This window comes from Camelus dromedarius, chromosome 31, assembly GCF_036321535.1.
Source record: "Camelus dromedarius isolate mCamDro1 chromosome 31, mCamDro1.pat, whole genome shotgun sequence".
Taxonomy (NCBI): Eukaryota; Metazoa; Chordata; class Mammalia; order Artiodactyla; family Camelidae; genus Camelus; species Camelus dromedarius.
Genome location: NC_087466.1, coordinates 6,668,774 through 6,696,186, shown reverse-complemented (window position 1 = coordinate 6,696,186; position 27,413 = coordinate 6,668,774). Strand labels below are relative to the sequence as shown.

The 27,413-nt window shown below is 43.4% G+C and overlaps 1 protein-coding gene across 3 annotated transcripts in view; it reads right to left on the bottom strand.

Annotated features, from left to right (window-relative positions):
• The window catches only part of TTC28 (tetratricopeptide repeat domain 28), a 477,328-nt gene that overhangs the window by 49,039 nt on the left and 400,876 nt on the right, over positions 1-27,413 (bottom strand). For all 3 annotated transcript variants that reach the window (XM_031442960.2, XM_031442961.2, XM_010992318.3), the window contains 3 exons: positions 25,806-25,935; positions 23,459-23,677; positions 21,319-21,484 (listed from right to left, as the gene is read on the bottom strand). In XM_031442960.2, coding sequence (XP_031298820.1) covers positions 21,319-21,484; positions 23,459-23,677; positions 25,806-25,935 — 515 coding nt within the window. The remainder of the gene's footprint in view (positions 1-21,318; positions 21,485-23,458; positions 23,678-25,805; positions 25,936-27,413) is intronic.

Genomic DNA, 27,413 nt, shown 5'->3' with positions numbered 1-27,413 from the left:
GCTTCCAACTCGTCCACTCTCCTTCCTGGCTCTCTCTCTGACTAATCCCAACTGGCTTTGAATAACCAGATCCTTTCATCTAACTTTTGTGTTCAAGGGCTTGATTACATAAAATCTAAGACCACTTTCAGCTGTAACGTGTTACCCAGAGTTTAACAGAATAGCTGAAAAAACACCCCTTGTGCTCCTCTACCACAGCAAAGAGAAGGTCCTCGTCTTTGAGTGCGGTGAGTGTCTGGAGCGATACCCTACAGCAGACCTGGGCTGGGCTCGTACCACTGCATCAGTGTGCAGGGACAAGTTCAGCAAGTCTGACAATGGGTAAAAGCAATGCAAAATCAACATGCTTACCAGACAGCACTGAGTGAAAAGAGCAGTGAGGAAAAGGTCATGTCCATTCTTTCATTCATTCAACCAACATTTGCTGAGCTCCTTCCATGTGGAGACCAAATAGGGAGCAATACAGATGCTGCCCCTGCCCTTCTGGTCCAGAGAGAGACACACAGTGACTACACCATAACAATGCTGGGTGACAGCCGAGCAGAGGGACACTCAAAGCTTCACTGTGAGTCCTTAAGAAGCCATGGGACGGTCAGTGAGGAGACAAGATGGATACGCACAGGGCAACTCTACACGTGTAGACGACATGGGATAGAAAGGAATGGTCTGCAAGTGCTCACGGTCTTTGGAAAACAAGGCACGGTATGGTAGAGTTAAAGAAGGAAAGCCCCTTAAAGGACACTGAGGATTTACACAAGTGGAAAGAAAACGAAAGAATGACAGACCATTGCTGTGTGTCTACCACAGATCAGGAGCTGTGCTACAACTTCCTGAACATTATCTAATCTTAGGCTCAAAACAACTCTGCGAGGTGGAGAGCATTATCCCCATTTTATAGATGTGAAAAGTGAGTCTAAAGAATGTTAAACAACTTGTGTAAAATGGCATAGTAGCTGGTTAGGCCGAGATAAGGCTGAGTTTACTGCTTTCCATCCACCCATGCGCCCACCCCATCTCCCATCTGTCACGTATCCGCACATCCCTGGACCCCACTTACATTCCCTCTCCCAATGGCAACTGTTCTAATGTGTATAGTGTATCATTTTGCCTGAATTTCTTTCCCTAAATCTAGATATAGGTGTTTTAATCATGTTAACGACATTGTATTACACACTTCATCCTCTTTCTCATTTTTCTGCTCTATTTTAAGATCCCTATGCCCATGCTGCACATCTATGTTTTCCCAAAACTTCATCATGAAAGAATGAAACATACAGAAAAGCTGAAAGAATTTTATGGTGAATACCCGAACACTTATTGCCTAGATTCTATCATTAACATTTTACTAAAACTGCTCTATCGCATATCTATTCAACTATTTTTCCCTCTTTCCATTTGTCAATTCATTTTGTATTCTGGATGCAATTCCAAATAAATTTTCAGACTTCAATTAAAGTTCCTCTCAATACTTCAGAAGGTGTATTATGAGCTACAGTACAATTATTTGTTTCACAATTTTTAATGTGAAATTTATAGACAGTAAAAAAAATAAAAATAAGATGAACTGCACAAATCTTCATATGCAGTCAATGAGTTCTGACCAAGGCATGCACTTGTGTTCAGAAACCCTATCAAGATAGAGAACGTTACTTCCACCCTAGAAAGTTCCTTCGCAACTCTCCCTAGGCCATCTTTGCCCTCACCACTCCAGAGGCAGCTGCGGTTCTGATTTTTTTCTACCATGGATTAAGTAAGCCTGTTCTAGAGCTTCATATAAATGGAATCCTACAGCGTGTACTCTTCTGTAGAAGGCTCCTGTCATTCAGCAAAGCACTTCTGAGATTCTTCCGCGCTGTTACTTGTGCTTGTAGTTTGTTACTCCCTGCCGAGTACCATTCGTCCTGTGATTTGTTTGTTTAAACTCTCTCCTGCTGATAGACACCTACACTGTTTCTATTTGGGGATATTATGAATAAAGCTGCTAATAACATTCACGTGGAATTCTTTTTGTGAACGGATATTTTCATTTCTCTTGAGTAGATAACAAGGAGTGAAACTGCTGGCCCGTGGGGTAGGTATATGTTTAGTTTCGTACAAACTGTTAGAACTTTTCCAGAGTGACTGTATAGTTACAGTCACCCCAGTCACACAGGAGCATTCCTGTTGCTCGACATTTTCACCAGCATTTGTTTCGTCAGTCTTTTAACTTTTATGTAGTGGCATCTTCTTGTGATTTAAACCACATTTCCTTGATGACTAAAGATGCTCGTTTTTTTATTTTCCTGGTGTGCATATTGTCACATAACTTTTTATGTGTAAAGTTGTGGGCTTTTTTCTTAAGTATTTAATAGAATTTATCAGTGAAACCACCCAGGCTTTAAGAGAATTTGTTGTCGTCGTTAAAGGTTTTTTATGGAATTAAATTGCTCTCCTAGATACAGGGCTATTTATATTGTTTCATCCAGTGTTGGTTTTGCTAAAATGCATTTTTCAAGGCATTCTCCCATTTCATCTTAGTTGCTGAATGAATTGGTATGAAGTTGTTCCTAATATCCTCTTACCCCTTTAATGTGCCTAAGACCTGCAGCGATAACGCTTCCTTCTGCTCTTACATTCACAATCCACGGTCTAGCTCTTCTTAGCCAGTCTCACCGGAGGTTTATCCATTGTTTGCTCTTTTCAAAGAGGCAAGTTTTATTTTGTGAATTTTCCTATATCATTTTTAATATTTTCTCTTTCATCGATTCTGCTTGTCACTCCCTTCTTTTTGCTGTGCTCTTCCTTCTCTAGCTTCGTTAGGTGTGAACTCAGGTCACTGATTTCACGTCTTTCTCTTTTTCTAATATAAACATTTAAAGCTATAAATTTCCCTCTGTGTATGTTTAGCTACACATTGCAAATTTTGATATTTATTTTCTTCATCATTTATTAGAAATGTCTTTAAATTTCCTTTTTGTTTTCTTCATTTATCTACAGATTATTTAGAAGTGTGTTTAATTTCCAAATATCTGAGGTCAGAACACATACTCTACATAGTATTTCAATTATTTTTAATTTACTGAGATTTGTTTTATGGTCTATAGTGTTGAATGTGCCATGGGCACTTGGAAAAAATATGTGCAGGCATGACTTGGAGATGTTACAGGCTCAGTTCCAGACCACCGCAATAAAGCCAATCTCTTAATAAAGTGAGTCACATGAATTTTCTGGCTTCCCAGTGCACAAAGAAGTTATGTTTACACTATACTGCAGTCTATTAAGCACACAATAATAGCATTGTGTCTAAACAATGTACCTACCTTAATTTAAAAATACTTTAATGTTAAAAAAAAAATGCTAACCAGCATCTGAGCCTTCAGTGAGTGGAAATCTTTTTGGTGGTGGAGGGTCCTGCCTCGTCGCTGGCTGACGGATCAGGGTGGTGGTTGCTGAGGGTAGGGATGGCTGTGGCGATTTTTAAAAAATAAGACAGACAATGCTCCAAACCAATTACAACAGTAACATCAAAGATCAGTGATCACAGATTACCACAACAAATATAATAATGAAAAAGTTTGTGAGATTGTAGGAATTACCAAAATGTGACACAGAGACACAAAGTGAGCAAATGCTGTTGGAAAAATGGCGCCAATAGACTTGATGCCGGGTTGCCACAAACCTTCAATTTGTAAAAAAAAATACAGTATCTGTGAAGTGCAAGAAAGCAAAATGCAATCAAATGAGGTCTGCCTGTGCTCTTCAGTTTGGGGATGTAGTGTTCTACAAATGTAATTAAGTCAAGCGGTTGGTGTTTTTTCATCTGTTTTGGGGGGGTGTTTTTTTCTAATTGTTTTATCAAATTAAAACTGTTCTATCAATACAGACTAGTGTTAAAATTGCCAAATACAATTGCAGAAATGTCTATTTCTCCCTTTAATTCTATTAAATTTTGGTTCATGTCATTTGAAATGCTGTCATTATGACTATGATTACATTTATGATTTTGATGTGTTCTGGGTCCATTAATCTTTTTATCTGTGAGGTTTTCCACCCCTCTTCCTCTATTCCTACCTCCTTTTGGATTATCTGAATGTTTTCTAGAATTTCATTTTAATTTATATTGGCTTTTTAGCTATACACCATTCTATTGTGTACAGTGATTGATTTGGGGATCAGAACATATATCCTTAACTTTTCAAAGTATCATTTCAAGTAAAAAAGTAAAAACCTTGCAACCAGTTGGTCCACTTAGCACCATCTCCAACTTTTATTGTGTAATTGTGACATGCATAGCAGCTATATTCAGTATAAATACCATAGAATAATTTGATTTTTTTTGGTTTGTTTTACATAGTCTTATATACTTTAAAAAGATAAGGGAAAATTATTCTTGTTTTTACCTAATGATTTTCCATTTCTGATGCTCGCTTTTCTTCCTCAAGGTCCAAGCTTCTCCCCAGCATTATCCTTTCAACCAGAAGAGCTTCTTTTAGGACTTTTTATCATATAGGTCCTCTGATTATCAACACTCAAGTATTTTTTAAATTTGAAAACACATTTATTTTGCCCTCATTCTTGAAAGATTCTTCTGCTGTTTCTAACATTCTGGATCAACGGTTTCTTCTTTCAGCATTTCAAGATGTCATTCCGATGTCTTCTGCCCTCCATCCTTTCTGATGAGAAATCCACATCACTTGAATCACTGTTCCCGTCTGTGTAATGTGTTGATTCGGACATCATTATAAATGCTTTGAAATTTTCATCTGCTAGTTCCAATATGTGAGTCTTCTCAGGTTTGATATCTGTTGACTGTCTTTTCTCTTAAAATTAAGTCATATTTCCTTGGTTCTTTATAAGTCAAATAATTTTTCAATATATCCAGGATGTTGTGAAAGTTGTGTTGTGAATTCTGTTATGTTCTGCTAAAGAGGGTTGATTTTGTTTTTTTTAAAGTAGGCTATTCACTTGATTGGATTCAAATGAAAAATTCTGTTTCTTGAGTGATAATTCAAATCTTTAGCTAGACTCTGTCCCGTGTATTTGCAGTTCAGGGGTCAGCCAGAGATGTGGGCAGAGTTTATACACAGGCTGTGATCACCCTGAACACTGTCATCTGGTTCTTCAGACCAGACAGGGTTTTGTGTTTTATTGGAGTTCTAAATGCCAAATGTGGCTGCTGACTGTGGTCTGACCTTAGGCTAAAAGCCATCCCTTTCTGCCATGTTATGGCTCCTCTCCAGACTCGTTTGCTTCTGTTCACTCTTCAGTACCTTCAGGTAGTTGGTATTTCTCTTCCCCAAGCTTTTAGCTGTTATTTGTGGGAGAAGCTTATTTCACCACACTGGCAGTGGAACCACCACAACTGTCACCCCCACCACTGCATCACCCCCACACTTCACCCATCCCCTCCTCCAGTGATGGGTACTCAGTGTGGCTCCAACTCCTCACCAACACAAACAACACAGACCAGCGCCCTTTCTGCCACACGTCTCTGTGGCAGGAAGGCATCTCGATGAAGATACCACCCCAAGCAGTAGAAGAGGTAAGCCCGTGAGCCTGGTAAGTGGGGAGGTGGAGAAAAGACAGGCACTGCTGTGGGGAGGCTGAGTGAGAGTGGACGTGGGGACCTGCACAGAAGTGTCACTGCCGCCTTCGTCAGGGGAGCAGCAGGACAGCCACGGTTCGGGAGGGACCTTGTGCCTGCAGAGTCTGCTGCCTGGACTGCACAGAGACTGGGGTCCAGGAATCTGGTTTAGTATCCTTTCCTCAGCCCAGATTTGACAGGATGTGAACCAGGAGAAGCATGGTTGGCAGGGCTGGAAAGGGATGTGGAAGAACAGACGTGGGCTCATAGGTCTTCCTGTGGAGGAGGGAGGGTGCAGCAGTGATGGTCACTTTAAATTTAGCTTGCAAGGCTGCTCCTCAGAAGACTGGAGATGAAGGAGTGGAAGGAATGTACTAGAACTCCATGTCTGTGGGTTTGATGTCTCGGGAGGCTGGTGGTATCACTGACACACAAATCAGAGGGAAAAGGATGACTTCAGGCTTGGAAGGAGTCTCTAAATAACCTCCCGGGCCTCTCTAACTTCAAACCTCTCTGATTCCATGTTTCCGAGCATGGTTTCATGATCATGTTATGCTCTGAAGCTTATTTGTGTTACTTCTATGCAACCTGATGGTAACATCCTGAAAGCAGGAAGCAAGCTTTTACTTCTTTAATGTTCTATGATATTTTAATAGAGCTTGACACTGAATTTTTATCACCTTTTAATAATTGCTAATAATCACGACCCATATGTATTTGCTACATCTTTAAATAAATAAAATATCTATATTATGGAGATAATAATCATTTCTGCTCTGGTTGCCCAACCTGGGGAGGCAGCACTTCTTGGCAGAAATAGGCACAGATCTGGATTTGAATTCCAGTTCTACCACTTTCAAGTTGTAGACCCACTGGCAGGTTACTTTATCTCTCCATGTCTCAGTTTCCTCAACTGAAAAATGGGTTAATACCAGGCATTAATGTATGGCATTAAATGGCATGCATAAGCACCTAGCACAGTGCCTGGAACAGAGAAGGGCTCAGAGATTAGTTATAATGATATAATTTTTCTTAGTACAGGTCTTTAATAACCCTTCACAATATTGCTTGTTCCAGTATTTTATTGAAAGCAAGAGACAAAGGTATTTCTAAAATCAGAAAAGATTCTATTTACAACTCAAAATATATAGTAACAGAGAATCAATGCCCCTAAAATCAGGCTTGCGACACTGGACAGAACACAAGGGGAATGGGTAGAACATCTCTAATCTAATTCTGCCCCCGAGCAGCTATAAGACATACCGAAAGGCACTTTCTCTTCACCTCAGTTTTGTGATCTGTAAAGTGGGCATAATAATACCTGCTGTTGCCTGTTTCCTAGATTGTAATAAGGGTAAAATGAGACATGCAAAACAAATATTCAACTGCTACAGAACATCATGTAACATTGCTATTTTGTTGTCACACAGGCCTAATTGTACCCCTCCCCCACATCACCTCGTGTTTTTGATGTCGGCTCTACATTCAGAACGCAGGTTACAAAGCGGCTCTGCCACACCTACTGCCAGGCCCTGTCACTGGCCTCAGGAAGCAGAGACAGACGTACCAAGAGTAAATGGGTGAGATTTTCTTTGGATGGGCACCCAGGAAAGGGTGACACTGGCAGCAGCAAGAAGGAGAATTAGGTTGTGAGAAAAAGATGAGAGGGAAACTGTCCACCATTTTCTCTTTTGAACCCTTGGATTTTGTACTGAGTACAAGCACTGCTTATTCAAAAACTAAAATAAAAACATAAATTGTGACTGAACAGGCGATGCATTTAAGGGAGCTACCAGTGCCTCACTGCGCTTCATCGCACACAGGAGTGTGGCTTTCCCTAGCACATCCAGAACCCAGCGGTGCCTCTGGTATTCCAGCCAGGCCACCCCCTTGCGCGGCGTCTTGGCGGCAGCTGCTAACCCTCGCCAGGCCGCCGGGACGGCCCCTTCCCACACCAGGGTATTTCCTTTCAGTGATTATGGACACACGTTCTCTTGCCCGAGTGGCATATGCAGGGGTAATTATACTTCCCACCAAGATGAGATTCTTCCAAAGAAGGAAGTGAAAACCCGTGGATGCCGAACAAAGTACTGGTTCCTCCACCACAGCTCACAGGCTGCACACTCAGCCCTCCCTCTCTGAGTGTCCGCGCGAGGTCACTGAGAATCTGAGCAAGGCGAGCCGACATTCTTTCCAGACGGTTCTGCCATAATAACATTATTATTCTTCATGAAATGATCAGGCCAACCAGGGTCAGGCATGCTAACTGTGAGCATTTTTCATTTAAGAAAATACCGTATATGGCCAAAATAATTTAAGAAAACATGTTTTCTGTGGTTAAACCAAGGGCCGGTGAGCTCCTATGACAGCTCTGCCACCATGGTGTGTGACAACAGCTTCATCTGCCCTTCAGAAAACGGAGACCAGTTCATCTGACTGTTTTCTTTTTGGTTTATTTTTACTGACACCATGACAAAAGTGTTCAATTTTAATCCTAACAGAGGATGGGGTAAGAAGAGTGTTTGACACCATGTCATATGGTAGGCTGTCACAGAGTCAGGCCCCGGGTCTGGGTTAAAAGAGAAGGGATTTCGGTTTGAACTATGCACAGCTAACACCCTGCTTGTCTCTCGGAACATTTATCCTGGATGGGTAATTTTCTGCCAACACAACCAAAGACATTACTAGGAAATGTACATATTTTATACTTGACTTACTCTTACAGCATTCACTGGACCAAATCAGAATATTAATTTCCTGGTTTTCTCTAGAACTAGAAAGTGAGACTTCCCCCTTGTATGCACAATATTTCTTGCTTGAAGGTAGACTTAACTGGCTAGCGGGTTTTTTATATGGTTCTCTTTTTCCCTAAAATAATAGACCACGTAGAATATTTAACCCAACAGCCTCAGAGAGAAAGGGCAAAATGATCTTGAGTTCTCGCTGGATTGTCTGGGCCATGTGTCTTTCTCAGCTCCAGACCTCCTGCCCCTGGCTGTGGGGCGACATGCCACCACCCTCCATGGCCACACAGCATCTGGCCCCGTCATACCTCTCCAGCCCGCTTCTCGGGGTGTTTGGGTCACAGTTCTCCCTGTACTTGACGTTCCAACAGCGCTGTCTTCCCTGCATCCCATGCCTCAGCTTGTGCTGCACACCCACCGGGGTACACACTGCCTTGCTGGTCTGCCAAAAACTCACTCTATCTCCAGTGCAGCTCAAGCAGCACCTCCTCAAGGAAGCCTCTCCCAACTAAGCCCTCCTGGAGGCATGAGTGGCTCCTGGGACCTCTGTGTGCCTCTCCCACTTCTCTCATGACAGCTGACACTGGCAAGTACCTGAAGGCTTCTTATGGGCCCAGTTCCCTCCTACTGCTTTCAGGCATTATCATTTTACTGTTACAAAACTCCATGAGATTAAACTGCTTGCCAGAGGTCATGCAGCTGTAAGCAGCAGTTTGAACAGGGCGTATTTGTCATTTCTCTCCTTTGAGGCTGAGATCTCCTTACCACAGGAAATCTATTGGTTTCATCTCTGCAACTCTAATACCCAGCAGATGACCAGGCACATGGTATGCCTTTAATAAACATCTACTGAATGAATGTCTCAATAATTGAGTTTCTCACAAATCAAAATGATTGCATTATCTCTTGTAATATGAAATACTAAAAATTCCAACTTCAAGAAAATAAAAGATTTGAAAATCTGGTGTCCATAAGATGAATGCTAGACCTTCGTGAACTTTCATCTGTCCCTCTGAGAGTCTCTGTTCACAACACCCACAAATTCACTGGTCTGTGAATGCCCAAGGACAGGAAACGTGTCTTTTCTCTGAAATCCTGGGGCCCAGCAGAGTGACTGGAATTATGGGGATGCTCAGCAAATAGCTGCTGAATGAATAAATGGATAAAAAAATTCAAACTCTGTCTGGATACAAGGCTAAGTTACTGGGGAAATTGCTTCTAAAATTGTCCACACAATATTAATTGCAAACCCTTCACAGCTGTTCTTTTAACCAGAGTTGCATCACACTAAGTGACATCTTATTTATTTCTCCTCTGCTGCCTGTTTCTTATCCCATTTTGATTTAAGCTGCTTCTGATTTATCCTGGAACTCACATGCCCAAGCTATGTAGAAGTTATTAAGTAGATCAGTTTATTCACATACTATTGACTTAAACTTAGCTCATCTGAAAGCTGATTGTTACACAGAAAATAATTTAGAACTTCATTATTACAGCTCAAATTCCATTTTTATAAATACTGTTACAAACCCCAGGCAATGTCCAAATGTCTCAAACATAGGAAAAGTTCTATTACTATCGGAGACTCTGCATGAGCCTTGGCAAATCTAACAAGAGCTTATCCACAGCAAATACTTGGCTCTTGAGAGACAAATGGCTTGGTAGAAACAGCAATAGTTTGGAGCCTGGAGGTCTGGGTTCAGGTTCTGACTTTATCCTTTAGCTGTGTGACCTTGGAGGAGTCAGTTTTTGAGGCTCAATTTCCTTGTCTCAGAAAGAGGGACCCCAATATTCGTCCTGCCCATCCCCCAGGGCCACTGTAGAGATTAACTGAAGCTTATATGTGAAGATGCCTCGTAGACGTTATATAAAGTCCTACCAATAGAACGGGCGGTATTATTGTTAGAGCTGATACCTCATTCCATTCTGGGCTTGCACACACTTACTTCTCCTCTGGTCCTTGTGGACAAAGGGTTTAAATCTCTGAAGTCTCTACTTCTTTATAACTGTTTCTTTCTTTCAAATGAAGTCAAATATACAACAGATCCAAGTCTGTTTCAAGGTTGAGCTAAAATCACCAAAGCAATTATTTAGAGAGAGTTCAGGGAATTATATGTAAGATTAAATGATCACTTTAATGTTTAAATGGAAACTAGGTAAATTCTCAAGGACTGCTGAATTATTTCTTTCATGATATGGCTTGATATGAACTGTTTTCATTTCAAGAAATACCTAGGGTAATGAAGGATTTATTTTTTGAAAATATTCTTCAAGCCAAAGAACTTTTATTTGTCAATGAGAAACCATTTTCCTCGCTCTCAAATTCACCATAGTAAGATTGTTTAAATGATGTGTTAGATTGCACTGTGACAGAACATTTCTCTACTTTTCATCTTGTATATTTTTCTACATTTCTCTTTCCTCCATTTTACTTCTGGGACCAACGAGACTAGAGAAGACTCAGTACTTGGAGACTCAATGGTAGTTTCCAGAAGGGGTGGAGAAAAGTCTACAGAAATCTCCAAAGGGACAGCAAAAGTCTGGAAAGGCAGTGAATGAGTCATTTTCTGTCTGTCTTTTTCTCATCCTCAAACAAAATCATTTGAAACCGCAATTCTAGAGCCCCGGGAGGCACGGCACTCTGTTTTTGAGAACCCCTTTCTAAAGCCCACATTTGAATTCCATCTCCACCATTTAACTAGCTGTGACCCCTCCACCGTTCATTCACTAATGGGCTCTGAGTTTCGTTAGGCTTTCTGCTATGTAAAATGGGTACCACAGTCACTGCCTCAGAGGATGCAGCAGACAGCCAGTCAGTATGTTCCCCTGTGTCCGACACATGGCCAGTGGCCAAAGGAGGCCATTTCTCTCTTCTTTGTCCAAAAAGAAGCAAGCTGAGAGATTCTAACAGGGAGTCAGAGTTAAAACATGAGCATTAACTTGGCATAACACAGCACTCAGCAAGGCACCTTATGCATCTTGGTTTTACAATATTACTTAGTGATGTAAGATGAAATCAAAGCTGTGTCCATAAACTGAAAAACCCTACCTGCCATGGGCCTCACATTTCACAGAATCTAGATTCTCTTGCCTATTTGACGCATTTTCAAAGATAAGTTAGACAAATAGCTTTTTTCCTCCTTGTAACTTTCCTCCAACTATAATTCTCTATCCTTCTAGACTTAGCCATTTCCAACATTCAAAAACACCATAATTGAAAGTCCTTACTCACCATAAACCCTGGTGAGTTTTTCTCTCTAGGGCTTAAAAATCAACATTGAACTAAATTAGGAGGAGCCGACAGGAAGAGAATAACAATAAAGCATTAGCTAATGCTTGATTGAAATAATGTTTGCGCACGTGCGAGCACGCACACACACACACACACACACACACACTCCCCACCCCACCCTCCTTTTTCCCTCTCTTTTCACTCTGATATTAGTCCACTTCATGTCCTTCTTTGGACATTTTTTTTTCTTGTTCATAGCCAGACAAATTCTAGCATTGATCAGAAGCCTTCCTAGCTTCAGCATTAACAGTGTTTATATTGAAAAAAGGTAGACCCATTTCATTTAATTATTCAATGACTACTTCCTGAGAGCCAACCACGTTCCAGGTACTGTACTGACAGGAATTCAGACAGGCCCAGCCTCTGCCCTCAGTGGACCTCCAGTCCAGTGGGAGAGAGACATTACCAAATGAACTCCACACGGTAAACACTACTGAACACTACTGTGATTGGGGCAGCCAAGAGTGAAGCACACAAATGCCGAGACAGAAGGAAACAGGGGAAGCCCAGGACAGCAAAACTACCCAGACCTAGCAAAAAGCGCCTTGGAAACAACCACTAAGTGATTTCTTAGTTCTCCACAGGGATGCGTCACCCAAAACATCACAGAGAAGCAAGTCCAAAAGAAAGTCTGGAGGGGGTAGCTGAAGGAAAGGAAATCAATGCTGTGTGTCACTCAGTCTATTTAATCTTGAGAAAGGCCGTCTCTGACCTCATGATGATAACCAAACGTGACCTACATAGTTGCACCCTCATCAGCCTAAATTAGTAAACGTATGTATTAACCTAGCGTGAGATCTGAAAGCTATCCCGTGGTTTATCCCTTCATGGATAGGATGCGTGAATCCACCTTCTAGCTTCAGGTGGACGTGTCCACTGTTGCTTGCTCCACCTGTGAGACTGGAGGTGAGGGTGCAGAAAAGGAACTGAAGCCATGGCAGCAGCAGGCCTGCGGGAGGTCCTGGCGGGGGAATGAGCGCAGGGCAGCCACGGGCTGACTCCGGAGACGGGAAGGCACTCAGTCCCTCCTGAAAGCAGGAAGCTTTTATGAGGGCCACTAGAAAATGAAGTGTTACTTCCTGTGGTCTCTAATTAGCAGGGAGATGAGCAGCATGCACAGGAATAAAGAAAAAGACAAGTTCACAATGATAACTTTGTCCTCATCAGACAGTATGTTTTTGGAAGTGACAGATCCTTAAATCAACTCTGCCTCTCCCTGCTTATTAGCAGTGACTCCTCATTGCATTAGCATAAGTCTATCAAAAGCCAGGAAAGAACATCTCATTACTTTTGAAGGCTTAACGAGTTTAATGTGTTATTGAGGCTCAGAAGAGGTTCATGTGCCAGCCTAGGGGTCAGGTTTTGTAATGTGGATGTTAGTTCAAGGTCTGCATTAATTATCTGATCTGGATAAGCCCACCTCTTTGAGTGTTGAGGAGGGTGGAAGTGGGAAGGAAAAAGCTAGAAGGACATGAGAAGTAACTGAAACAAGTTATCACTGCATCATGCTTCACTACACTGGTGACGCCACACCGACCAGACACGAATGATGTCATATTGACAGTACTTGGAGAAGGGGTCCTCCCGCCCCCAGCAGTTCACTCTTTCTTCCTTTACTCATCCATTCACCCTATGAACATTCATTGAGGGTCTCGGGTACCAGACACTGTTAAGAGCTGGTCATGTAGAGATAAGACATGATCACTCTCCAGCCCTCACTCTGGCATTCGGGAACATCATCGCTGGGACTGAGCCAATTTGTTCTACTTACTTCTAGTTAACCAACAAGTATACGTCAGAGTTCTATATACTGTGTGCTCAGACTTTTCTAAATCCTGGTTGGAGGTAGAAAAAAGGGAAAAGCATGAGTGGGTCAGCTCCCAGCAGGTATTCTCTACTTTGACAAGTCTCCTTGACACCTTCCGTCCTCTTTGGCTTCTACCCACCTGTGTAAGCAAATCCTGCCTTCAATGTGTGCGTAAGACTTCCAGGAAAAGCACTGCCCCGGGGGACAGAACTCCAGGGGTCCCACACTGGCAGAAGAAGAAAGCAGATGCACACTCAGGGGAAGAACCTGGCCCCGCCTGGAATGGGGTGGCCTCTGGGAGCTCGAGTGGAACAAGCCGTGTGGAAGGCCAGGGCCTGGTGACCAGCTCATCTCAGGTACTCCTCGACCACCACTGTTCTCTGTGGGCTCTGGCTGATGTGCGTCAGGGCAGTCAGGCGACAGTGGAGCTTTTAGAAAACTCCTCAGACAGCAGAGGGCCAGAAGTACTGAAGGAGAAGGAGGCAGGAGGCAGGGAGGCCAGCCTGGTCACGTGGACATGTCCTTATAAGAGCCTGGTCCAAAGCAGGAGACAAGAAAGGATGATTCAAGAAGCAAATGGGTAAGATTTTTAACAGAGTTTAGTGACTGATTAAATAAAGATCAATAAAGGAGAGAGAAATTTAAGGACAAGTGATTTAAAGGCCTCAAAATTAAGGAACTTGGGGGAAAAGACGGAGACTCAAATAAACAGGAAAAGTGGAAATAATGGAGAACCAGATTGGGGTACTCCCTGAGAAGAGGTATGACTTTGGATGTGCTGAGTTTGAGGTGATTTCCAGGGGGGCCACTCGTATAGAGGGGGAAGGTCAAGCCTAGAAATCAAGTGAGACACTGGGCCAGGCCTGTAGACCCGCACCCATGAGGAAGATTCCATTTCCAAGGGAAAGTCTAATAATCAAGTGTGAGCAGGGGTAATGCCCATGGTTTGGGAGCAAGAGGAAGATGAGAAGCCATGAGCGAAACTGGAGCCCCACCCACACCTGGTGTGTGCTGCGTTAAGCGGGGAGAGATATAAGCAGGAAATGGCCCACCATCAGACGCTGAAGGGAACAGGCCATGAAGCCCGAGCAATGATCATCCCTACCTAACCCATCTCTCTGTGCGGGTGCGGCGGGGCAGGCAAGGATGGTACCCCTACAGGGCCTCCTTACCACTGTGCTCAAATCATAAAAGTACAAATGGGATGAAAACAATACTTATGTTAGCCAAGTTCAGTGAGGATCCTGGTGGCTCTACTGGAGTTATTTTCCCAAAGCAAGATAAGTCAAGATCTATATATTAAATGTCTTAAATATTGATTGTTAGATAAAGCTGCACAGAATCAATCAGAAATAAAAAGCCAGGGAATTTCACGGGGGCAAAGGGCAGGATATACAAAGTCAGACATATTGAGATTTGATTAGTTCAAAGAATTTTTACAAAATTGGTTATGGCAACAGCCAGCCAATGGCTGATGTGGAACTGAGAGGGTAGCACTGACTAGACTGGTCAATGGACTCATCCTGCCCCTTCTCCTCCAGCCCTTGCTCTAACAGAAATGCCATTCCAAGCTTTGGGACCATGAGCAGAGGATCTGTGACAGGAGGTGAAAGAAAAACGCCCGGTGTCCAATAGAGCCCCTGCCAGGTCTTCATGATGTCCACCAACACGGCCCCTGCCCTGCGGCCCAGGTGCCGGGGTGTCAGCCCCGGGCCCGGGGGCCCCCCAACTTGCTGAATGACAGGCACATGACAGTTTTCCCAGTATCACTAGTGACTGCTTTTTGTCTGAGGCTGATTCTACCCTTCACCAGATTATGCCCCCTCCATGTATAATGGGAAAACTCGTATCTAGCGATTTCAAGAATTCTGCTTTTAAAAAGTACACAAGAAATACAAAAGGGGATTCAATTTAGGTTATTTCGGAGGTCATACAAAAAGACCAACTACACTTATCCTTCTTGCTAAGCTGCTGACTTACATTAAGAAGCTTACCAGAGCCTCTGTTCTCACTTTGTACTCAGACTTTTGGAAGGAATCCAGATTCAGGAATCAGGGGCACCAGGGTCCACAGTGTGTTCCACTCATTTCTGCAGCTGCGTCTCTTCAAGTGCTCTAATCCCTCACCTGGCAGCATCTTTTTTTTTTTTTTTAATCCCCTCAAACAGGTAGAGCTGAGCCTGAGCAAATCACCTCAGAGACAAGGCCTGCCTTTTGGAAACGAGCCACATCACAGGAAGACAGGACATAGGAGATTCAGCCAGGTAAACCCACCCCGCCAGAAAGGGGGCCCTGCTTCAGATCCCGCCAGAAAGAGGTAAGCCTCAGGAGGCAGAGCGGAGAGGCTGTGCTGTAGAGACTACAATTCTTGTAGCAAAGGACAGATGGTCCTCCTCTTGCGTGCTTTGAAATAAGAAAATACATTTGACTATAAAAGTAACTTTCACTGTAGAAAATTTAGAAATATAGAAAAGCACCAAAAGAAAAAAAAATAACAGCTGTAGTTTATCGAGGTTTAATACTCATTTACAATGAAGGAATAGTTACCCTATTACAAGGGTAGTCTACAATTGCAAACTATTTGAAACCCCTGCAGAAGCACACCTTTCAGATCTGACCTACTATTGAGCACAGCCCTGCTAGTTTTCTAACCAGTTAGCTAAGCATTCCCAAAGTGCCACTGCACTGTCCCAGGTGCCCAGGAAGCAGCAAGACTCTGGCTAAATATCAGAATTCAAAACTGAAGATGTGTTTTGAAATTCATAACATCTCCCTGATGGGAGTTCATGTTCTATACAGTGGTTTCAATCTATGCCTCTTTTGATCTGGGAGGAAGGGACTGGAAGTTCTTATTCAACACTTAATAAAAGCAGTTCTTTTTATTTAAAAATCCATTTTCAGCGAAACTCCTTTGTAGCATTGTACTTCCTTTCAGCAGCAAGATGCCATTAAGGAGAGCAAAAATGGTCTGCGGAATAACAAGGATATCATGGCCAGGCTGTGGGTAATTGAATGAAGGTGTTCCCCAAGGCACAGAGACTCAATTTCTAGGGGCACACAGTGCATTTTACATCCACTAGAAAAAGAGAATCAGTAAGCCAGCCCGGCATGAACAGAGAATCTGCTCACAGCACATCTTCTGGTGACTAGGTTTCAACTTTACTGACGTCTCACTATGGGCCAGGCACTGTGTGAGACAGTGAGAATCAGAAGGAAGGACACTCACCACACCTGGTCTCTGTGGCATCACCATCTGCTTGGGAAGACACACAAACCAGGTGGTTACGAACAAGGAAGAATGAAATAGTGCTATTATAAGGGACCACAGAGAGGAGCAAAAACCTGATTTGGACTTACAGGGATGGAGTGGTCCTGATGGGAACAATGTGAGATTTGAACAGGGCTCTTCGGGGTGAGTAGACTATCACAGGAAAAGCAGAAGGACAGTCTGGGAGACCGGAAAAGGACTTCTTTCATTCAGAGAATCAGCTGGTTGTTCACTCACACATTTAATAAACATCTACTATGTTGCAGGACTGCCTGAGGGCCTGGGTATGAAGTGGTAAATGAACCTGACAAAGCTTCTGAAAGGCTTTTCTGAGGCATTACCATTTAAGCAAGAACTTGAAGAATGAGAAGGAAACAGCCATTCTAAGTGTAGCAGGCAGAACTTTACAGAGAGAAGGAAGGGCGTGTGCAAACTTGAAGGTGGGGAAGGTGGTGGTAAACCCCAGGCAGTGAAAGGAGGCTGGGGCGGCTACAGGGAGACGCCATGCTGAAGAAGGACGAGAGGTGCCACCCAGGGCGCAGACAGAGGCCAGGTCGTGAGGACTCATGGGCCAGGATGAGGAATGAGAGCTGGAGTCTAAAGACCAGATCTTTTTTAACTTTTTTATTTTGCAGGGGGGAGGTAATTAGGTTTATTTATTTATTTACTTTTTCAATGGAGGTACTGGGGACTGAACCCAGGACCTCATGCCTGCTAAGCATGCACTCTACCCTGAGCCATGCCTCACCCCACCACTAGGACCAGCAGATTTATGTCTACCACCTTCCTAGAGCTAGATCATGGTGCCAGGCTCCAAAACTTGGATTTTATTCTCTGTAAATTGAAATTACAGAAAGGTCTTTTTCCTCTCCCTTTGAATTACAGAGTGTTTATTCATGGCTATTTATTTCTGGTTTTAAAAATAATACATGTTCATTATAAAAAAAAAAACTGAAAATAAGGAAAAGCATAAAGAATAAAATACTAAGCATCTGTAATTCCATCATCCACCTATAACTACCACTAACACTATGGCCTATTTTCTTCCAAGAAATTTTTTTTCTTACTTTTCATCAGTATTTTGTATGTATTACAAAGTTTTAAATATAGTAAATTATACTATATACAATAATTCTAATCCTACTTTTTCACTTAATATTTTGAAACAAACATCTGACTATGTGATTAAAAATTCTCTGTTGGAGGGAGGGTATAGCTCAGTGGTAGAGTGCGTGCTTAACATGCACAAGGTCCTGGGTTCAATCCCCAGGACCTCCATTAAAAATAATTAAATAAACATAATTATCTACCCCCTTCAAAAAATAAAAATTCTCTGTAAATATAATTCTAATTGCAACATAATATTATATTGGATATAAAATAATCTGACATTCAATTATTATAGATAGTTAGCTTGTTTTTTATTTTTCTATAATATTTAGAACTGTTATAAATATTCCTATGTATACATCTTTACTCCATTTCTAAAATGAGAATTTTAGGATCAAAGGGTTTTAAGATATTTCTTAAAATTGGTGTATTATTTTTAGAAAGGCTAAACCAATTTATATCCCTAGGGTATGAGACTGTTCACTACATCCATGCTTTAAAAATATTTATTAATTTTATAGATAAAAATAATTTATCTGTTACTGAAATGTTTTCATGAAACTGTGAGGCAGAAACCAATGTCTCACAAAAACTCCATTTTAGTAAATTCAAACCGTGACACTGAAGTATTCAATTTAAATATCATAACCAAGAACCTGAGTTTAAGCTCACAGAATATTAGCAAATTTCTAATAAGACTAGTCCAAAGCAACAGGAAAGACCTCATTTCTGGCAGTTCAAACTGGGGATAGAAGCCCGGAGGGTGTTCCCCCAAACTGATGCAAGCCACCAACACCCTAGAGACCCCTGAGGCCTTGCCCTAACTTGTCAGCTTCCTGTACAGGGCAGAGGGGAAAAGAGTGAAGTGGGGAAGCCAGTTACCATGCTTCCTCTCTCCCTGCCACTGATGAAGAGCTGAACTATAACTCCAAAGTCATTTTTTTTTTTTAATTCAAAAGGTACCTGGAAGCGGACTTAGTCAACCTCCAGTATCAGACAAAAGAACTGCTTAGGCACAAGAGTTTGGAGTTAAAACCATGGTGTCCAATGGGAGGGGTGCTGGGAAGAGTCAAAGGGTAAACCCCCTTCCTTCTTAGGATGAATTTTAACCTAGATACATGAGAACTGGGATCAAGAGAAATCTGCGTTTTCACCCACGCCAAGTCCTATCAACAGCTTGTTTGAACCGAGATGACCAGGGTGTGGCCATCGGGTCGCAGGAACGGATACGCACACGGAGAGCTCCTCCACACATGCAGAGGTTTCAGACAGCAGGTTTTGCACACTCGGTCCCTTCATGATCTCATCTCAGTTCAAGCTCTGGACTGACTGTGGCCTCACAAGCTTGAAAAATCTGATGTTGTTAATGTGTTCAGAGAGGCTTTGCCTCTTGGGAGCTCACTTTCATTAACCAAGGTCGCAGAGCTGTACAAACCAGGACGCCAGTTTATTATGTACATTTTCTATCTGCAAGCAGATGTCATGAGAAGCCAAATGATATTCAGAAAGTCTGACAAGAAGCAAGGACTGAACAAGGGAAGGCAGGGGGACCAGCTGAGAGGTCTCCCCACCAAGGGTTACTGAAGGGCCTACACATCCTGCCCGGGGCGGCCCGCCTCTGGTTTATTTCCTGTCATCTTTCTGGGCTCAGCATCAACATCCCCTCCTCAAGAAAGCCCCCAGCTCCAGGCATAGGTTTCCGTACCCCTGCATACATTCTCATTACACCCTGCATTTTCATTTAAGCACTTAAATCACGACTTTAACTAACAGATTGTATATGCCCTGTTGTTTACTTTCTTTCAGTTCCCTGAGAGCAGGAGCTATACCTGCCCCATTCACCACTAAAGTCCCAATCTGTAGTGTACACAGCACACAGTCGGCACTCGAGCCTTCATGGATGGAAGGGAAGGCAGGAAGGACAAGAGCATAATGGCTGTGAGTCTGCCACGGGAAGAGCCTGCCAATGGGAGCAAGTCCCTCTCCCTCTGCACAGTGTCAGAACTGGGTCCTGCAAGAGTCCGCCCTGCTTATTCTCCCCATTTTGTGTTTTCAGTGCTGGCCAACCACTCCCCTCTACCACTTGCTTTGGATATGCAATACTTGTGGTCAGGTATGGTTTAACCCAAGTGCCTTTCTGTCTGCTGAAGCAGCTCTGCATACTCCTGGCCTCAATCTATTTCATGGTCATTTATAATTAAATCTCAGGGAGTAGCCTTCCTTTCAAGTCTTGGGGCTCTCACTCTGTGAAACCCCTATAATCACCACTCACTGATAAGGACAGGATGCTCCAGGATGCACAAGCAGTCATGAGAGAAATAGGACAACAGTGTGTCCATGTGGCTGATGCCTGTTCAAACTTCATACAAACAGAAGCTAGAGATGACATTCTTACATGCTTCATCTATTGTCTCAAAATATGATATTAATTTTGATAATTAAAAGCAGAACAAGCACTGGCCCGGGAGTCTGGGTGAGACTGAGATTGTTCTGATCCTCACTCTGACACTGACTTGGCTGTCAGCAAGTCCTACTCCACGCTGGCTTCTGCTGAGTACGGAGCTGGCCTCAATGACCACCACAGCCCCTTCCAGCCTTGACACTACATTATTCAATGATTCTTTTTCATCTAAGAACTCATTTCCGACTTCATAAACAACCCCAAGATCAATCCAGCTGCTGGCAATGACTACCACACACTTGAAAGTCTGAGTTAAGCATCTCTAAAGAAATCACAGTGCTATCTTAGGATTTTCATGATTACAAATGAAATCATTCAAGAGAAAAGCAGATGTCCTTGGGACCTGATACCAGCTAACATAGCATATTCTCCGACACAGATCTTCTCGGCACTTGTTAATCACAGGATGGGGACTGAGACCCCTGGGAAATCTGGCTCTGATCTGGCTCTAGGGGACCCTCTTCTTCCATTTTTCCAGAAGCAGGTGCTTGTGGAAATTATTTTCCATATATAAAATAGCCAGCTGTGATAAAACATTTCCACAAGCATATAACTTTCATAATCTTTGCAAAAAGCGCCTTTCTTCCCTACCCTTGATGTCCAGAGTTCAACTTCTTTCCTCTCAGCCCTCGAAACGCACAGGTCTGTGCACAGGTCCTGTCACTGGTGCTAAATTCTCAAACAGGTGCTCAGCTAGAGCACAAATAAGCTCATTACGAATTTGTTTATAACCAAAAAACATCTGAATTTTAATTAGCTGATACATTAAATTCAAAGTCATGTTCATGTTTAAATGTTCTACAAACCCATTTCAGAAAATGGGCATCTCTGATGAGGCCCTTCCCTGCCTGGAAGGAAATTACCGAAAAGAGTAAAGATGACCTGACCAAGGCGTTTGCCCTCCAGAGATACGTATTTGTTTCTGCTGCAGCAACTGTGAACAGACTAAGCATAAAAGTATGCATTTCAGAAAATGTCTTCCATTAGCTCAAACAGGAGGTTTATAAAAGAAAAGAAAAGAGCAGAGCCTGAGTTTGTATATGAAGATGGGACAGGGAACACAGCAGCACTTGCCTCGAGCAGTAAGACTCCACGCCCAGGGCCTCCCGCACGCTGGCGATGTGCTGCTCCAGGGCCGAGCTGGTGGCTGTTGGAAGGGCTGCACCGCTGCCAGCCTGGAAGTCGCTGGAGTTTTCCACTGTGTTATCTCCCAGGTAGTGTTCGTGAAACTTCAGAATTCCTGGAACAAGACAGACGCAGCCAACATTATACATGATTGGGGCTGGGGGAGGGAAAGGTGGAGGGCAGGGGACAGCAGCATCGATGGTCTGTGACCTCTTTGACAAGCATGGTGTCCTCCAAACCATGGGAAGAAATCCTCAAGTCCAAAGTCTCAAGAGGGTTTTTAGGAGTTTGGTCAGTACCCTTTTCACAGCTTTCACCTTCAGCTTTGGTGCTCGAAAACAGAGAATTCAAGATGGGGCTTTTGTTTTTGACAATACATTCAGAAGCTTGTAGTTCACATTAGTTCACATATTTCAAAACAGATGCTTCTTAGGAGCACCAACCAGGGAAAGCTTCCTTTCAGGAATAGTACAAGAGCATGCCAAGGTGTATTCTCTCCAGAAACTGAAATTCTGAACAAAAAATGTAACTGGCCAGATGGAAACTGTGTTACTCAGAGACTTTTCACTTCACAAAAGCAAATCAAAATAAATATGTAGCGTAACGGCCAGATAAGAACATTTTAAACCATTTTTAAATAAGACCAACTGGTCAATGGTCGTTAATAGATTAAAGGAGCAAAAAATGATGGCTGTATAAAACTGAGGCAATCCGCAGTGGTTTCCTGGCAATAAACATAGGACATATTCTCAAATGGTAATGAGGTGTGTCAGCCCTAGAAAATGCTGGTCCTCTCTGATTGGATTAGAGCCCCAGTGAAAGCTTCAGAGTCTCATTAAGAGCAAAGAGGAACCGAAAGAGAAACAATAGGAGCCTCATTATACATGGCTCATTATTACAGGGATTTGGGCATACCACCTGTCAAATCATGTCCCCAAAACATAACAACCACAGAGATAAAGCGTTTGATACCTCTGTCATCAGAGACACAACCGTGTCCTCCTGGGTGTTAGTGCCCCCCTGGGGGCTGGGATACACAGGGATTCATTCCACTGTGGCCGACACTCACCCAGTCACCAGGAACATCACAACTTAAAACCTTTAGCATAAAAAGGTCAGAGGTAAGAACGTTCTGTATGGAAAGCCCATAAAAACACAGAGTTGAGGGGGAAATTATAAAAAACGATGCTGAAGCGAAGAATGTATAGGCATTCTCTGAATGTCATCAGAACACAAGAAGCATCTGAGAGCTGTCATCTAGTTATCAATTTTTTTTAACCAAAGGGACAGAACATAATCAAGAAAATCTTGTCAATTTTCCTTGGCAGTTGAGCTTTTTGAAACTGGTTTACAGATATTCAAGCGACCCGTTCTTCAAGATTCCCAATTATAAGACCCACTTCCCCAGTCAATAAACTCTAATTGGATCTGGTGTGTCTCCAACATGGTAAAGCCATCAGCATTTTATTATGCAAAAAAAAAAAAAATATGGCCCTAACAGCTAATTAGTGGTTCTGTATTTAGTGAAACTGTTACAGCCTGAACATTTAATCCTGATTTAATCAAAGGGGATTTTACTTCTGAAACAGATCTACAAATGAACTGGTTAAAAATGGGTTCTGCTACACTCAGAAATTTCAAGCATTTAAGACTTCATTTGTATACGGTGATAGAGCTGCCATTATCATTTTAGTCCCTTTAACTGTACCATGACAAAGGGTCACAATTATTAAATCATATCTAGAAAGAACTCGTTAGGACTTACAGTTATCCCTTTATTAGCTAATGAACAACAGCTGCCTAAAAATAGGGCTGCTGGTGAAATTAATCCTCCTGCTCTTAGTCTTCCTCGATAAATGCTTCCACATTCGCCAGCAAAGAGCAGTGATTTCTTGGGGGAATGAGAAGGCTGCGCTGTCTTATTAATCGAATGCCCCGCCGTGGAGTATCCACTGAGGCTGAGGTTTTTGCTGAAAGCAGACATTAGCGCCTTGTCTGATCTATGGTAATGCACCTCTTCCACCTCTATTCATTAGATTTTCACAGTCTAGTGTCTTAATTATCCTGTTCCCACAGAGAGAGATCTTACCTGCCCCAGGAGCAAGCAGCCAGCTGTATAGGTAGCCTGCAGCCAGGGAATAGTAAAGCACTAGTCCCCTCTGGCCATTCACCATCTCTAAGATCTGATCGACGGTGACCGGGGAGTAGGGGTCAGAGTCCTGCTGTCCTGTCTGTCGCTCTACCAGAAGATCGGCAAATGCCCTTGTCCGTCCTCTTTCTGCCACAGCCAGGGCTTCATCATGATGGCCTAGGAGACAAAGGGACAGACTCGAGTCTGCGGGGAGCGTGCTTTCTCAGGGAGGGGCCGTCAGGGACAGAGACCCCGGGCGAAAACCCCACTGCCTCTGCACTTCAGTGTGTGGCAGACTCTCAGTCCCACTGTTTCAAATTCAACCCCTGCCTCGGCTGATGGGCACAGTGACCACCCTTATCAAACCCATGCTTCCAGTTCCACACCATCCTAAGCTGCCAGGCTTCCCTGGTCTGGCAGCCACACCACAGGAGAGCTGACTCTGTTCAGAGCATCTGTCCTCAGCCCTGCCTGCTCTCCCTCTGTGTCTGAGTTCCCTAGGCCTCCTGGCTCCTGACCCTACTTACTTGGCAATTTGGGCCTGATAGCTTTGTACTCTGGTCACCCTCTCCCTTCCCTGCTCCGCTCCATTCTGACTCAGTGCTGGCAGAGGAGTCCCCTAGTTCACGGCTCCTGACCAGCGTTCATGTTCTCCTCAATGCAGCCCCTCTCTGCATCACTGTCCAGCCCCACTTCCACATTTCCCCCAGATTGTACCTCTGTGCCTTTACACATCTGGCCCATCTGCTAGGTGTGCCCTTCCCCCATCCATTCAAAAGGAGGGATCCTGCTAATTGTCCTGCCTATCTCAAGGGCTACTGTAAAGATGAAACAAGGCTCTATTTGTGGAGATGCCTGGTAGGCATTATTCAAAACACCGACCGTACATATAACAAGTGATAATATAATTGCTACAGCTGATACCTTATTCCATTCTGGGCTCCCACACACTCCCTTCCCCTCTCTTCTATTTCCCAAGGGCAAAGCATTTAAACCTCCGAGGTCTCTAGTTCTTTGAAATTGTTTCTCTCTTTCAAGCTTTTCCTCAGTCTCTCGATCCAACCTCTAATCCCACTTCATCTAAGAAACTAGTCTGTAATCTAGTTTAAAAGCTAATGCACAAATATGAGTACAAAAAAGATAAAGCAACATCCTTTCAAGTGAAGACTGTTACAAGTGCTGAAGGAACACAATGCAGAGAATCTGCCTGCATTATAAATATAAAAATGGAAGAGTTGCTAAAACTAAGGTCCAAAGAGAGAGTGGGCAGAGGCAGGAGACCAGATGCCGCAGCTCCGACAGCACTCCAAGGATGCCCTGCTTTCTGCAATTTGAGTATCACAAGAAAGCGGGGATTTATGTATGTGTATGCAAATGTCTTCTTTTACTCTATGAAGTTATTAACTGGAACAGCAGGGACAATTTCTGCACACACTGGAAAATTGGCCCCAAAGTGCTAGACAGACTTAACACTGTGAGTATAATAGATCATAAACTGTACTCCTAGGTAATGAGCATGTTTAACAAATACATTTTTTTCAAGGGGAAGTTTGAGTATTCATTCGCATAAAGCAAAGGACAGGTAATTGACAAGACCTCAATATCCAACTTCAAAGACATTGTTAGCTCCTATGAACACCTCCTTAGCCCAAGTTCTGGGTTGGAAAATGGCCTGCAGAGACGGACAGGCCTGGGGAGAGGCAGAGGACGGGGAGCTGGAATAGCATGCCTGCAACAGGTAAGGCCCAGGTAAGGGAAGGTGGATGCTGCCCCCGTACAATGCAGCACACAGGCCTGAGAGAGTTATCACTGCCTAAGCCACAGCCTAGAGGGCAGACAGTACAAATATTTACTATACAGCAACATTAAACGTTGTATGACAAGTTAAATAGGGAAGAGGCTGGGTGTCTTCTCAGGTACCTGCCCCCAGGAACTAATAGGAGGGAACCTGGCAGGGGTCACCTGCTTCAAGCATCCCTGTCTACAGGACACTTTCTCCACCTCTTGGGTTTGCCTGCCGAGCCACTTTGATTCCACAGCACCTGAGTTTCTTCTACCCTAGCTCCAACCACACCATACTGGACCCCTGGCTTCTGTTCCTGACAAGCTATGAGCTTCCAGAAGTCAGGAAGCAAGCCTGCTTGACTGGCACTGGGCACATACAAGTATCTGTTGGATAAATGAACGAATGTTCAGTGGCTGGACTGTGGTTGTGGCTTAACAGCAGGTCCTGTCTCATCGCAGCAGTCACTAAACAACGCAGACAGATGGGGCACGCGCTCTGAGTGGGCCCTGCCGCTCTCACCGAGGCTGACGAGCACTCGCTGCAGGGCCTGGTAGGAGGACGTCTGCAGGTCAAAGAGGGAGAGTCTGTAGTCCGTGCTCAGCTGTGCTTCGTGTCGGATCGTTTCAAACAAGGCTGATGCCCTGTAGAGCTGTGAGTAGGGAAAAAGAACATTACCCACTTTCCAGAAACCCCAGTCTAGCTGTTCACTGACTAGAGACAATTTTTGTTCACACCTTGGTAACCACCTAAAAATTGTTTTAAAAGGTTTAGAAAGGATGAATCTTTATTTCCACGTAGGTCCTTGTGGACCTGCAAAGGCATCAATTTGATCATACTTAGTAAATTACCATTTATGTGATCAACTTTTGATGGATAAGGGGATCTAGAAGCCAGGGGTTACAGACTCACAGTCTTAAAGTTGTGGGAAAAAAATCAACTATTAACGCAGCCAAGTACTGACTTTGATGAAAACAAATAAAAAGCCTCTCCTCTTGTCATCTAGCAACTGTAATTCATCACCCCAACGCCCCCCCCCCCGAGCGGGAGGGCTGGAATGAGAGCAGGTGTACTGGAGGCAGGCTGGAGGTGCACCAGGCTGGGAAACAGGTGACAGCAGCCCCGCTCTTGGGAGAAGGGAGCTTTCCACTGGTGGCTCAGCTGAATCAGAGCTTGCTCTCCACAGCAGCTCCAGGGTCAGGTCTCTGCTGGCCAAACTCTACTGGAACCACGTCCACTCACATGGACACCCACGGGACCGGCCAAGTGATGCTCCTAAGGAGACGCTAGGCTTTTCTGTCAGTGGGACCACAAGACTTGTCTCTGATATTTATATGCTGGACCATCAAATTTTAAGTTCAGGCAAACTTAAAAAACAGAATTCTAAGACTAAGAGACTTAGAGTAGGAGAGAGAAATGTATTCTCAATCCCGCCACTAATTTGCTGTGTGACTTTTGGCAAGATTCGGAGCCTCAGTTTCTTCTCTATAAAGGAGATGGTGATCACCCTACCTCACAGGATTATTTAGTGAATAAATTCAGTCAGTGACAGTACTTTGAAAATTATAAATCACTATATCAATACAAATTTTAATTTTTGAAACCAGAAAATTAGAATTCTTTAAACTGCCTTTAATAGTTTTAAAAAATACAGTGGAACATCCGAACATTCCAGGATGCTGTGGCACGAATTCGGACACATCCTGTCCTCAGTTCCCGAGCATCTCTGATGGGAGCCTTGACTCACTTATCCTCAGCCCCCTTGCCGAGCACAACGCCCTCCACAGTCAGCATCTCACCCGGCCTAACCTGTTGAGCGTGTGATTTTAGATGATGCCTCCAACCTGACAGAGGAACCCACAACTCCAGGGACCTTTCTAATTTCCAGAGCCAGTGTGACAGCTGGCTTCTCTTCAACTATTTGTGTATGTGCAGAAACATGAACTGTGCGTGTGTGTGTGTGTATGAGAGAAAAAGAGAAAAAGAGAAAGGGAGGGAGAGGGAGAGAGGAGAGAAATATCTATTCATATAACTAGAAACTTACAAAGGCATTAAATCCAATAATTACAAATTCTTGGATTACTTACTTCTGTCATAGTGTATAATTTCATATTAAGGTTTACTGAGGAA